Source organism: Fistularia commersonii, chromosome 9, assembly GCF_037954325.1.
Source record: "Fistularia commersonii isolate RoL2024-O1a breed Wild chromosome 9, RoL_Fcom_v1.0, whole genome shotgun sequence".
NCBI classification, from domain to species: domain Eukaryota; kingdom Metazoa; phylum Chordata; class Actinopteri; order Syngnathiformes; family Fistulariidae; genus Fistularia; species Fistularia commersonii.
The window spans coordinates 7,295,407-7,310,012 of record NC_141292.1 but is presented as its reverse complement, the minus strand read 5'-3'; the positions used below and the strand labels follow the sequence as shown (position 1 = coordinate 7,310,012).

The 14,606-nt window shown below is 37.6% G+C and overlaps 1 protein-coding gene across 1 annotated transcript in view; it reads left to right on the top strand.

The window, feature by feature from the left end:
- Positions 1 to 14,606, top strand: part of lamc3 (laminin, gamma 3) — a 133,288-nt gene that overhangs the window by 35,205 nt on the left and 83,477 nt on the right. Inside the window, exons 4-5 of the mRNA XM_086152995.1 lie at positions 5,732 to 5,862; positions 8,719 to 8,885. Coding sequence (XP_086009121.1) covers positions 5,732 to 5,862; positions 8,719 to 8,885 — 298 coding nt within the window. The remainder of the gene's footprint in view (positions 1 to 5,731; positions 5,863 to 8,718; positions 8,886 to 14,606) is intronic.

Here is a 14,606-nt window from a genome sequence, read left to right as displayed (position 1 = left end):
TTTTGTGGGTAAATTAGCCTTGGTCAAATTTCCACTTAAAGATTTAAGGTCGTGCAGTATTAGTGTTCCAAATAAAGCTGACCAATCAGTGTCTGGCACCTTAAAACTGGAGATAGCAACAATGGGGGAGAAAGATTTATATAGTGAATAGTGAATAGTCTATATATAGTGAATACTCTCTTCAATAGTGAAGAGATTTGTGTGTGGCAAAGGTTTTGTACCTGGAGGTGTATTTCATTTTACATTTTCATTCAAATAAAGCTATAATGCCCCAATGCCTTCCCACTGTACATCCAGAGCTTTGTCCAATTCTCTGCTTGTCAATTGCCCATGAAGTTAATTACTGTACTGAGTTTAATTCTCAAGGAAGCAGATAATTATAGAGTAAAAATACCATCAGAAAATTTACCCCCAAGGAACAATCTTGGCTCAGCCAGTCTCCATCAGCCGATATTTGATGAGTCGCCAAGAGTACTGCCAAAACCATTCTGACCACATGTTACAGCTGTAGCCATTAACTGGTTTAAAAGGAAAAGAGGCATTAAATATTCAAATGGTCTGCAAATTTATTGGTAAGCTAGCACATAAATAGATAAATACATTAAATATTTAATCATTTAATTATTAAGGGTCAGCACAATGCCACAGTGGTCGGATTTATTTGAAGAACTAAGACACTAATCTTTACAAGAATAAACAGGCGTGTTTAACTCAAACATCAAAACATCTCTAAACTTTACCAGCATCGAATCAGAAGCGGCACAGCACGCTTCCTGCCGGGATCCTTACCAGGATAGTGGCGTTTTTTATGAGCCACTGGAGCTTTTATATCATAGTCTGACAACAGCAAAAATTCTGTTCTGGTTCTGGTTCAGTATTATTTTTCGAACATAGCTTTTCTAAACAGTAAAGCACATCTTGATGCTTGTTGAGCCCTGAAGTAATGTCTAGTCTTATCAATTAATGTTGAAGCTCACGAAGATCTTGTCATATGGTTTGATCATTTAAACAAGTGAATCCCTATAATAGGAACCTCATTGAGAGGCATAGCGATAAGTGATAATATAACTTCTCATAGTATTATGATTCAACACCAATATATTTTATTAGTGTCAGAGTTTGTGCAATATCCCAACTGTGTTTTTCCGGAGTTGAGAATACTACGAAGGAAAGTAATAGCTGCATCACATTCCTCAGGTGCTCTGTGATCCAGGGCTGGATATTCCCTCTTTGTTGTATTCTAATTCCATTGACCACTATCAATTTTTATTGGACATAAATACATGGAGGGATAGGACACTTACTCCACAGTTACTCCGGCCTTTCTTCCATTTAAAGTCTTGTTGTGCAATAGGTGTGGATTTAATTCCAAGGACATTAAGCATTGTTCATGTTTCAGAACATTCATCAGCAGGAGCCTGGGAAGTTCATTGAACCTAAACACAGATGAAATGAGAGATAGAAGCATTCTTGGTGTTTGAAGAGAATGCTGTAGCTCAGAAAAATACGAAGTAAAATAAACTTTTTCGATAATAAACAGCCTTTCTCTCTATGCTAGCCTCTTTAACTTTTCTACGCGACATCTTTTACTTTATTCCTTACCATATAAACTTTGCAGACCTCTCAGAAACTACCGTTAACAATTATGTCATCTGAATTCTGCAGCCACAACAAAAGATGAAAGTGTGTTTTCACTTACGACTGAATTCTATCCAGGGCCATTTCATTTGTCTAAACACCTTTAGTCATTGGAGTTTATCATGCTGAGGCAGTCGATAAGCAAGGGCCAGAACAAAAGCATGCTGACCCAACTGAACTCTATTCTGCAGACCCGTTAGCCCGGGTTGAAAAAAAATAGCACATCTGCAGAGCAAATAAGCCGTAAACACACACTACCTGTCCAGAAATCCTGAAGTACACTCGAGCTCAAAGAGAAAACACAAGGCTGGCAGAGAGAGAAAAAATAAAGAGCCATGGTCAAAGGTAAAGCAAGAGGGCATTTCAGGTAAGGGCACTTAATTTAGAATGGCTTATAACTGCTGTGGAACTGAAAAGAAACCACTTTATGGGCTAAATTGCCTTCTCCCTTTTAAAAATGTGTCATGGAGCACAAACACTGCTTACTTGAGGAACTGAAGCAGATACGACTGAAGTCCTGTCACGCTGACACATTTCCACACAGGGGGTAAACCCATCAACACACATGGTATTGACACCAGATGTTTAAGGGAGAGATTTGACATGGCAATGCCCCACCGGTATGTCTCTTGGATCTGCATTCACAGGCCACATAGGTGGTCTTGATCCCAAGAACCTCTCCTTTGAAATAGGAGGATTTCTATTGTGCTGACAGAACAAGACACACAAAAGAAAGATCTCTTTAAAATATAACTTTCTTACTTTTCTAGACTTTTCCTGCAGTACTCTGGTGATTTGAAGCAGAGGGGATAATATAAGACACCAGTGAAGAGAGAGTTACAGGGCGCAATGTCCTTGCTTATTTTTCTTGCCATCAGACAATATAAGTATTTTCCACACTTGCTGGACAAAGATGTACTTTTCATTACGAGATAAGTGAGGAACATGGCCACTGATTTCCAGTTCAATCATCTGCCATATATTGTAAATTGCCTTTCAACAAGTTATTGCAATATAGTAATAAGAGAAAATGGACACTGGGTTTGACACAAGTTATCATTGTGAACTGATCTTGAGCAACTACACTACCTGGCCAAAAGCATTCACTCAGCTGCCTTGACTCGCATATGAACATAAGTGACATCCCATTTTCTTATCCATAGGTATCAATATGACATTGGTCCACCCTTTGCAGCTATAACAGCTTCAACTCTCTGGGAAGGCTGTCCACAAGGTTCAGGAGTTATTAACCATTCTTCCAGAAGCGTATTTGTGAAGTCTCACACTGATGTCGGACAAGAAGGCCTGGCTCTCAGTCTCCACTCAAATTAATCCAAAAGGCGTTCTATCAGGTTGAGGTCAGGACTGTGAGCAGGCCAGTCAAGTTCATCCACACTAGCCTCTGTCATCCATGTCTTTATGGACCTTGCTTTGTGCACTGGTACATAGTCATGTTGGAAAAGGAAGGGTCCAGCTCCAAACTGTTCCCACAAAGTTGGAAATGTCCTAAATGTCTTGGTATGCTGAAGCTTTCAGAGTTCCTTTCGCTGGAACTAAGAGGCCAAGCCCAGCTCCTGGAAAACAACCCCACACCATGATCCCCCATCCACCAAACTTCACAATTGGCACAATGCAGTCAGACAAGTACTGTTCTCCTGGCAACCGCCAAACCCAGACTCATCCATCAGATTGCCAGATGGAGAAGCACGATTTATCACTCCAGAGAATGGGTCTCTACTGCTCTAGAGTCCAGTGGCAGCGTGCTTTACACCACTGCACCACTGACACTTTAAATTGCACTTAGTGATGTGTGTCTTGGATGCAGCTGCTTGGCCATGGAAACTCACTTTATGAAGCTCTCTTCGCACTTCTCTTGAGCTAATCTGATTCACATGAAGTTTGGAGTGCTGTAGCAGTTGACTCTGAAGAAAGTTTACGTGGCCTACCACTTCATGGCTGAATTGCTGTCGTTCCACTTTCTTATAATACAGCTGACAGTTGACAATGGAATATTAAGGAGCAAGGAAATTTCACAATTGGACTTGTTGTACAGGTGGCATCCTATCACAGGTCCACTCTGGAATTCATTGAGGTCCTGAGAGCTGCAGTAAATGCAGATGGACCCATAGAAATATGAGGCAAACCAATTCAATTACTTGGGTCAGTGGGAAAAATTGACATTGAATCATATTTGTAAATATGTGTAAATAGTTGAAAAATGTGTTATCATCCCTATGTTCCTTGTGATGCATATGGTAAAATTATTTGTTTTTCAATATAAGTGATTCTTGAGCATTTTTATCTATTAAATGATTTTCAGGGAGTAGGAATCATATCTATTTTGTACTTGTTTCATGAGATCCTTGTTAAACATTAAAATGCTTAATTTTACAAAACTACATGTGATGAGCTCATGCACAGTTCTGATTTAGCTGTCACTAGAGCATAGACCATTAGTCCAACTGCATTCTAATATTATTAAAGACATTCACTCAGTCTGTCCAATTATACTTGCACATCAGCTTAATGCCACCCACTGCCATCAGTTGACATTGATAATGTCAAAATTCAAACTTCTATGTTGCCGTGCTTCAGTCGAGACGCAATACACTCACGAAAATCTATTTAGAACGGGAATTTTAATATCAAATGCTGAGTATTGATGCTGAGTGAGTGTTGATGAGTTTCTGGTATCTATGATGAAACTGAGCAAAATTTTAACACTTAGAAACATCGAACACCATGACTTTCTCTGAAGTTGCTGAAAATTAGAATCTGAACTTAGACCAGAAAAATAGTTATACGGAAATGAAAATGTTGAAATAAAGAAGGAGGACATTTATATTTGAATCAAATACAATATAAGCTTTTCTAAAATTTATTATTCTAATAAATTTAGCATCATAGGAGGTATTTAATGATACTTCTGCTATATCATAATTTTCTTTTTTTATGTGTCTGTCTGTCTGTCTGTCTGTCTGTCTGTCTGTCTGTCTGTCTGTCTGTCTGTCTGTCTGTCTGTCTGTCTGTCTGTCTGTCTGTCTGTCCATTCATTCATTTATTCATTCATCTCCATTATATTGTGGAAAATATTTAATAATTGTCATGTAACTTTCAGGCTGGGGCTGGTTCATTCATCCACTATTTCTCCTTGGGCAAATATGGTTTGGTCTTGGACGTGTTGTTATGGGGTATTAGCACAGCAATTGTCAGAGAACATGAATGAATAAACTTGTCACACATGTTTTAGTGTGTCGCACATCCACTCCAATCTCCCTCGCTTCTATTGCCATACTTCAAAGATGCCTCTGGGGAAAAGCTTCAAAACCTTGAGGATTAGAGGCTTTTGCAGGACTGCCACAGTCCCAAACCAACCAATAGACAGAAAAGTTTCTCTTTGGCTATTTATTTTAAAGCTAGATCTGTTCTTTAGTAAAGGATTCTGTGTGTCATTTGTTCCTCTTTTACCTGGACTCCCTTTTATCTCACACTCCACTTCTGTGCATCCTACTGTTTGCTTCTTCTGTGTTTGCCCCTTTACTTTTTTCAGTACTTGCTTCAGTCTGCTTTTGCCTTTCCAGTGAGCTCAAACAGAGGAGCTTAAATCATATCAAGGACAGGCGCTTTCCCAAGTGCCATCCATTATGTCTAAGCAGAGCCACAGTGTTGGCTCTTTTCTCTTATTTTTTTTTCTTATTTATTTTGGCTTTTGTCTTCATTAAGCCCCTTCTCTGTGTATGGATCTCACTGGCATTATCTCAATATCCTACACCATATTCATTATCTCTCCATTTGATTTGATTTTGCTGCCCACCTCTCGCTTTCAATTCCTTGATCCCTCATCCCTCCAATGAAAACCCTTTTCTCTGCTGCCTGCATTTGCGGTATTACATCCCAGATTCTGATATCGCTTTTAACCAAAGCCCAGTACAGTATTTTCTCCAACAAACTCACTAAATTCCACCACCTGTTTCATCTACTAGAGAGAACTTTCTTTTTTTGCAATATTTTTAAGCAGATGGCATCAAAAGGTATTTTTGTGACATTACTCAAACTTGACTATTAATTTCTTCTCCTCTACCCCCTTTTTAAGGAATGGGTGACAGCCACTGACCTGCTCATCTCCTTGGACAGGCTGAACACCTTTGGAGACGAAGTATTCAAGGACACAAAAGTGTTACGCTCATATTTCTATGCCATCTCTGATTTTTCAGTGGGTGGCAGGTAAGGAATAGCTAACTTATCATCTCTATGGTGCAATTTCACCCTTTAGTACTGCCATAACAATAGATGTTGTGACTTTTAGTGTTACACATAGTGTTATGATTAGGTGTAACACCAAGCAATAGCTCAAAACTGTTGTACTATCCACATAACCATTCATGTTTTACCTATTAAAATTGACAACTTGTAGCATCATCATGCAGTAACAATGAATATTATTAGTATATCTTCAAATTATAAATGCAAAGAATATTAACGAGATAGAGCTGTGCGATGTATTCCTACTGAAAAATTAGACGCAATTATCAAAGAACATGTATCAGTTTGCAGTTCAGCACTAATAATGTTAAGTTGGTCACCCAACTACTGCAACAGCAAAAGCTCTGTCTTTATCCAAATCACAGTGTATCAAAACTATGAGGTAGATCAGCTCAGCACACAGCATCACGCACAGTTGCTTGATCTGTTTCTCAGAAATGTTTATTTAGAACAGTTGTTTTAGCAATAAACTATATAAACATTAATTCCAAATTCATAGTTTTGATGCTAAATCATCCAGACACCCTAGCTTTTCGGGCATTTTTTATAGTACTTATTATATGTGTATAAACAAAACTTTTAGATGTTTTGTGCGAGGAGGTGAATATAGAGTGTATGTAGGCAAGACAAGAAAAGCAATCAACAACTGAAACTTGATAGATTTTGCACTGCTAGAGCAACTCACTAACTCTTACCAACAAATGAGAAAATGTAGCTTTCCAACAGTTTGGGTGTTGTTTATTTCACACATTTCCAAGACAGGGCAAGCAATTTGCACCTTCAAACTGTAGATTGAAGAGGAGGATTAAGTAGTTGGGATGAAGCCTTCAGAGAGGTTATAAACTTGATCTGACACCTGTCATAAACACTCAGGATCAGAGTAGCAGTGTGACAAATTACCCGTCAATGCCAACACCTAAGGGAGAAAACCAATGGACAACATGGTAGCCTTGTTACACTGCGGCCTACAAACTACATGCCTCAACACCTCAATGCTATGTCACTGAGCTGGACGGATGCTGTTCAGATTATGTTACCTGTATTTGGTACAAATAATCCAATGCAGCTATAACTCAGGAAACACTTACACTACAGTTCCAGCTTTATTTTTTCGCATCAAATTTTTCAAATTTAACGGTACCAGCTTTAATATAAGATATGCACCTACTTACCAAGGCAATAGCTTGATGTGCAAAAATGTGTCACAAACATAAAAAAAGAAATACTGTCTGACACAATAGTATTCATGTAAATATATCAACAATTCAAATCATTTTTGTTTCTTTCCAAGATTCTAATTTTTACTTATATGCATGTATTTCTACATATGTACATATATTTTATATATGCATACATTTTTGGAGTCATTTTTGTGACTTATTATCCATTTCCTACAAGAAATTTCTTATTATTAGTCACTAAAGATTCCTTGTTACTCTTGATTAATTGTTGGTCATGTTTTTCATATCTTTCAGATTTATCTGTTATTTCTTATGATTTTGTGTGAAAAATGTTCAGTTTGCTGTCTGTTTCTTTGTTTTGACATACCCTTTTTTTCATGAACAAAATCAATACCTGAAAAATAAATTGTATGACCGTGTGCGTGTGTGTGTGTGTGTGTGTGTGTGTGTGTGTGTGCGTGTGTGTAGGGAGAGAGAAAAAGAGTCTGAGAGAGCAGGGCACTGGGTAATGTCAGTTTGTGTTACATACAAGAAGAAAACGCTCCAAGGAAAATGAAATTCAAACACACTGTTAACATTATCTCTCAACAGCCCAAGTAGAGAGATCTGATATTCGAGTTGGGGCACTTTGGAGTTGGGAGGTTGTTGTTATCTCGAAGACAACAGGAATAACTGGCAAGCATACGTCTAGATCCAGGACAGCTGGTTAAATTTGACAGAGCCCTGCCACTCAGTGACAAATCCCTGTTCCCTATCACAGCCATTTGACAGGTTACAGTGACACTGCCAGGAAATAGAACATGCAGGGAAATGTCACTGACACTTCTGCTGTTTGTATTCTGAAATTATCGGCTAACCACACGCAGAGGGAAAGTACACAAACAATTATACTGTATATAAATAATGATGTCATGTAATTGCCGCCATAGTATCAATGTACCTCTTGATAAAGTTAAAAAGGAACTATAATTTGAAGTCAGTGTTCACTAAAATAGTTAAGAATAGGCACATATCACATACTGAATATATTAGTACATAACAGATGGGCCTAATTAGTGATCTTCCGTCATCTGAGCAGTTAGTCCTTGCTGCCTCGCTGCTCCCTTGTCAACTTCTGTGTTTTCACACATCCTCTTGCTGAAGCCAGAGCAGAACTGATATTTGCTCAGTGAGTCCCCCAAATATGGAGTATACCTCATAAGAAATGCAACTATTGACATCAGTTGCAATATTGAAAAAAAATGGCAAATACTCAAAAGTTGTGTATGGATAACAATGTAATCATTACTACTGCTATTGATAGAATAATGCATTTCTCACAACTACAAAAGTATTTGTGAGAAATGTTTGCTTTTACTGTTCTGGCTCATGACTGAGTGTGTGTATATTAGCATCCAGTGCCAAGTGGAGTTGTGCATTTGCTGAAGGAAAATGAAAGGCCATGTTTGTGGCCATGAAAAATAATAGGAGGTGACAAATCCTTACAGTGAGAATATCAACTCACTTTCCATTCTCGTCTGCCTGCTACACTGCTCACTGACTGCATTTACATATTGACTCAGTGAGGCGGAAGAAAGAGGCTGTGGATAAGTTGTACCTGCATTTTCTACATACAAGATGTCTGTGTCTACCATAGATGCAAGTGTAACGGTCACGCTGGCGAGTGCATTGAGGGGAAACAGGGTAGCCTAGTCTGTGCCTGCCAACATCACACAGTGGGAGATGACTGCCAGAGATGTCACCCCTTCTACCAGGACAGACCCTGGGCCAGGGCCACCGGGGACTCCGCCAATGAGTGTCTGAGTGAGTAGTTTATTTTCTGTATGACTGTCACATGAGGGCTTGGTGCACGAACCCGAACCGTACTGAATAAAAAATAGGCAAGGTATCAGTTTTTTAAGACAGAAGGTTTTCCGAGAGCAAGAAAAAAACTGAATCAGCCCAACACTGGGCATCAAATAAATTTTTAAAGATTTGTAGCTTTCAACTCATGAACTATCTGACACTTCAGAGATACATTTAGTATTATGTTTTTGTCATGTTTTTTATGTTTTTGTCATGTTTTTTGATGAGGTATTTTAAGAGCAATACTACCTGCTAATCACATCTACCATTACTATTAATACTATTGAAACATTTTTGAAAGCATGATCATGTGAATTATGGTTGGACAATGGAAATGTGGAAGTGTCCTTTTTGTTGGCATTGTAACTGTAAGTATTTGGAAAATAAAATAACTATCATCATGGCTAATTGAAATGCAGTAAATGGAAACTTGTTTGGCTGTTGATAGAGAAAGGACTGGAACTTTACAGCCTCACGTGTACAAATGATGACTTTTGGAGATATAGCAAGAGTTCTGACTGCCTCACTGCAGTCCAGCCTTCTATGAAATGCCTATAGATATCGAGGTTAAAGCATTTTTTTAAATAGGGTTCACTCAACAAAGCTGCTGGTGTTCATTGCAAGGTGCAGCAAGTTGATTGATGTAAATCAGCAAAACAGTTGTAGCTCGTGGGGCTGACGTGAGTCAAGAGATGGACTTGATGGTTAATTATAAGGGTTACAGATTGGATCGCTGGCCTCCAGCACAGATGTCATCAATAGCTCCAGAAGAAACACTGCATTTAGATGAGGCAGAAAGGGCAACTATATTTAGCATCATGTAACCTCCACCATATTCAGTGTTTCTGAGAAATTGTAATCCCACAATAAATGTAACTTGTACAAAGAAAAGGGTCAGACAAGAGTACAAAAGAATCCTAGCCCCCTTTGAACTGTGTTCCTTCGTTTAAACTTTCTCATAAATGAAATGGAACCCAATATATATGACCAGAATTATTGGTGAGTCATTAGTATTTGCAAACATAGCCATATGAAAACTTTGCTTGTAAAACCTTTGTAAGCATTATCAACCCCCCCTTTTCCCACCCCCCTGCAGATAGCTTGTTTTTGATTGCTCTGTATGAATGTAATAGCATTAGTACTATAAGGTTTGGCACATCACACCATGTTCTTTGAGTGAATGCTGTGGAAGACAAATCGTAATTGGCTGAGGGAAAAAAAAATAGAAAGGAGAGCAGGGCACAAATTGTTTGTGTTTTATTTTTTGAGGTTGTTTGTTTCCTTTTACTGATTTCTATTAAGAAGCATGCTTGTTTTAATTACTCTTACTCTTTGTTCCAAGCAGATGGCGTCTTAAATAGAGAACTGCGCCCACTTAATCGGTGCAGTATATTAATAAATAAATACACACTATATGCGAGGAGCAGAATGCCGGCGCATAAAAATGAACACAGAGTGTAATTTTGCATATCTGACAGGCAGAGAACAAATTTTGCTGGACCACACGATATTCTATACTTTTGTTAGCCAGCAGTACAGTAATTATGTATTTCTGTTACAAATCACTGCACAAATAATTTGATAGTGATAAGATTTCCTGATAATTATCAAAAGCTGGCTATGCCATCAAGGTTTTTATTATCTGATTCTGATCTCTCTAAAACATTTGTAGTGTATGTTTTGTACCTCTGCAAGTAAGACAATTTCAAAACTCTGTAACATGTGTACTACAAGCAAGACTACCAGCAAGAATGACAGGAAAGGTGTACAAGATGGTGGTGAGACCAGAGAGGGTTGTATGGTTTGGAAACAGTGGCAGTGAAGAAGAGCCATGTGGCAGAGCAGGAGGTGGCAGAGATGAAAAAGGTTGAAATTCTCTTTGGGAGTGATGAGGACAGATAGGATCAGGAATGAGTCCATCAGGGGGACAGCGTGTAGTAGATATTTTGGAGATAAAGTGAGAGACCAGACTGAGATGGCTTTGACAATATATTTGCAGAAGGAGGTTGAGGTTGGAAATGCCAAGCAGGAGGCCTGGATGGAGGAAGATCGAAGAGGAGATTTATGAATGGAGTGAAAGAGGACATGAAGTTAGGTAACAGCTGAATGGAAAAGAATCTACATGTAATGCAGTAAGCTTCTTTGAACAATTTACACTGCAATTACAACATAAAGTACGGTATATAGCATGATTTATACAGCATAACATAATATTTTTTGAAAGAGCAGCACAAGATCATGACACCAACTTTTCCTCTTACACAAATATGACAATTGGATGTAATCACCTTGTTGTGGGACTGATTTTTCTTGACCCGATTCCAGCACAACTACTAAATAATCTTTTATTCAAAGTCTTTTATTGTTGAAGGTCCAAGTTGACAGGGGTGCGTAAAAGGAAGGAGTTGCAAAGAGAGGCAAAAGTCCAAATGATCAAAATGATGAGGGGATTCAGGGACGGACTAGATCAAAACCAGATTAAACGGTAAGCGATGCTAACTGAGATGACAATGACAATCTGGAAATCTGGCGAGTCTGAAGCTTATGTCTTTATTCTAATTCTGACTAAAATTCTCTTTCACCCCATGCTTTAGCATTACAATCAGCTAATTATAATGGGTTATTTTAAATTTTCAATGAACCAACCACTTCTTAGAAATGAATAAATAAATAAATAAATGATGAATTTCACAGAAAACATGTTTCGTATAAAAACATCAGTTCATTTAGCTTGTTGTGTTTTTTCATCAGGGTAATAGAATAATTTAATTACGAATACCAGTATAAGCTGATTTTGTGTTAGTATTTTAATTGTGCTGTACTAAGAACTAAGTAAAACCTCGCTTCATATAAAATACATTTTTCACATCCTAACAGTGCTCTACAAGTGATGAATTGCTGTTTTAAAATTTACTGTTGGATTCTTAAGGTCACCCAAATATTGATTAAATTTCCCTTCATTAATTTCAGATTGACATCCTGACATCTTTCCAACAAAAATGTGATGTCTCTCTGAATTAATCTGCACCCAAACTGCATTTTCCATACTTTCCAACAGTGTCATGTTTTGACAAGATCCAACATACAAACATTTAAATGGAGTTCAAATGTCAAGATAATTTGTGATATATTGCTTCAAATATGTCACACTTTCATTACACACGACTTCTAATTAATGGCATTATACTGTCATGCAACCATTGTGTGCTTGCTGTCACATAGAAATAAAAATCAAAGATCTATAGTCAAAATGCATCCCATATTTGGTACCAAAAATCAGTATTACAGTATTATTGCAATTTTAAGGTTTTATTATTTGTAATGCATGTGTCTATGTGTCTATCTATGGTTTGGTGACTAAATCATTGTCACAGATAGCAGTGTTATTGCAGAAATTTCTAGAAAAACATTTTGTCATTCTTAAGATTTACCTCTTGTAGCCTTTTGTTACCGGGAAGCCAGTTGTTCAACCCATCTCGTAAAATACCTGACTGTATTGTGTTGGAGTAAAGTGATGCCTCTCATTTGGACCAGTCATATATTGTGCTCCTAAAAAACGACAAACATTTGGCATTGGGTTTGAAGATTAGGGTGCTGGGATATGACCCTTCTAACAAACTTGTGGAAATAAAAAGCATGTTAGGATAGTCACAAGAATGTATGATGGCATCTCTAAATGTCATTTAACCAACAAATTATAATTGCCCTCTCTGCTTCCTTTGTTACTGCTGGAATATGGCGTTTACAATGGCAGCCCCGCTGAGTTTCACATCAAAAATGCTGGGTCACATCTTAGTCGAACAAATTAATCTTGGGCTTATCAAAGACTGTTGTTTCAAACAGGCTTTGTTTTATATGGCTTAGCAAAGCTTTATCTGGCAGTTTTGTGCTGAAGGACAAGCATTTTTTTTTTCTTTTGTACAGCATCCTTGGCAGTGTGTGGGCTGTGCCAAGAACTGAGACATCCATTGATAATCTCTGTGCCAAGTTTGAAGTGCTTGCCTTTCATTTTGTCTAAACTCTGCTACGCTGTAAGAGTAGAGCACCATCCGTGACATTATTTGAGGAGGATGGCCATTGCAATTCAGATTGGTGGTACAATAGCTTGTTCTATAAACTTTGGTACAACTTTTTTTATTGTGACAGTGATCTTCCTTTATTCTGAATTCTGAATACAAGCCATCGAAATCGATCTAATACTTGCACTCAACAGAGTGTGCAGCAGCGATCATTATCTTATTCTTATGCTTACTGTTAACATAATGATATTAGTAAGTTCTTAAGAAAATCAATTATAACTGTAATGTGTCCAATTGGATCATCATGGTTTGGTAAACAATAGTACAGAATGTGTTAAGATTTCAATGAAATATGAAACAGATCTACTTGCATAAACTTAATTTTGAAGCACTGACCTTTTCTCTAGAGAGGATAAAAACTGTAGTCAAAACAGAATGCCCTATACAGAGAAAAGTTTCTTTGGTAATTATTTTGATTATCAACAGTCTTATCAAAGGTCATCGACTACAGATGTGATCGGTTCATTTTGTTTTGGCATTTTTATTTTTGTGTTATTTACTTCTTTCAAAAACTCAAAATGGTTGTCATTTGTTGAGAAGATTAAATATTTTCCCACATCTAAATGATGCATACATTTATTGAAATACAATTTTAAACCATGTGATATTTAACTAAAATGGCATAACCATTTTTAATACTTCCAAGTCTCTAAATGTTTCTTTTATGATGTTTTCTGTTTTGTCTGTTCCCAGTGAGTCATCACTTCATTTATAGATTTTTCAGACAATCACTCAAACTCTGGGTCACACTGCTTGAGAGCAAGACTTGTAATAAAATGTTCCCCTTTCCTGGTCAAAATGCTGCTTTGTGGTTAAAAATTAGCAAAGCAATGGTATACTTAATTTACGCACAAATCAGTTCCCCTTACCCTGCAGCTTCATTGCCTAAAAGCCTAATATTAATGTTGCGTACAACTGCCTTGTAGCAAAGAACAAAATATGTAGTATAATGTTTAAAAACAGATTGCAAGACTACAGTCCCAGTTCTGCTATCAGACACTTTGGGTTTTGCATGGGTACTAGCCTCTTTAAATTTACATGCCTCTCAAGGTGTAGAGGTTTTGAAATGGCAGAATGCTATATTAACTGAATCTCTGTCTTATTTCAGATAAGATAAGATAAGATAAGATAAGATAAGATAAGATAAGATAAGATAAGATCATTTGAGTTGGAGTAGAACAATGAAGTATTGTCTAACTGCCAAAAAAGTATTGAATCTTGAAGTAAAGAGTGCAGGAAAGGATTCTTCCCGACAGACTCTGCACTGGTAAGGTGAACTCATTTTACATTTGCTCAAAAAATGCAAGTCACCTATTGATGTGCCTATGATTTTGAGTATGAAAAGTATGTGTGACAGGGTCTTTACATTCAAGGTCAGGGCCCACATCTATGCTCTGTGCACATCTACTTTGCCTTGGCTCTATAATCTTCAGCCTCAAGCGCATTTGGCATACCACAGTTCTCAGTCCATCACCATCAGCAACGCTGTGTAACTTGCATATTTTTGCATACAATATATTAAAAGCAGCTCTGAAGGCAAATCATCACGTTCCCTTGTTTAATTGATTTATTTTTACAGATAATTAATAAGTGCACAGTG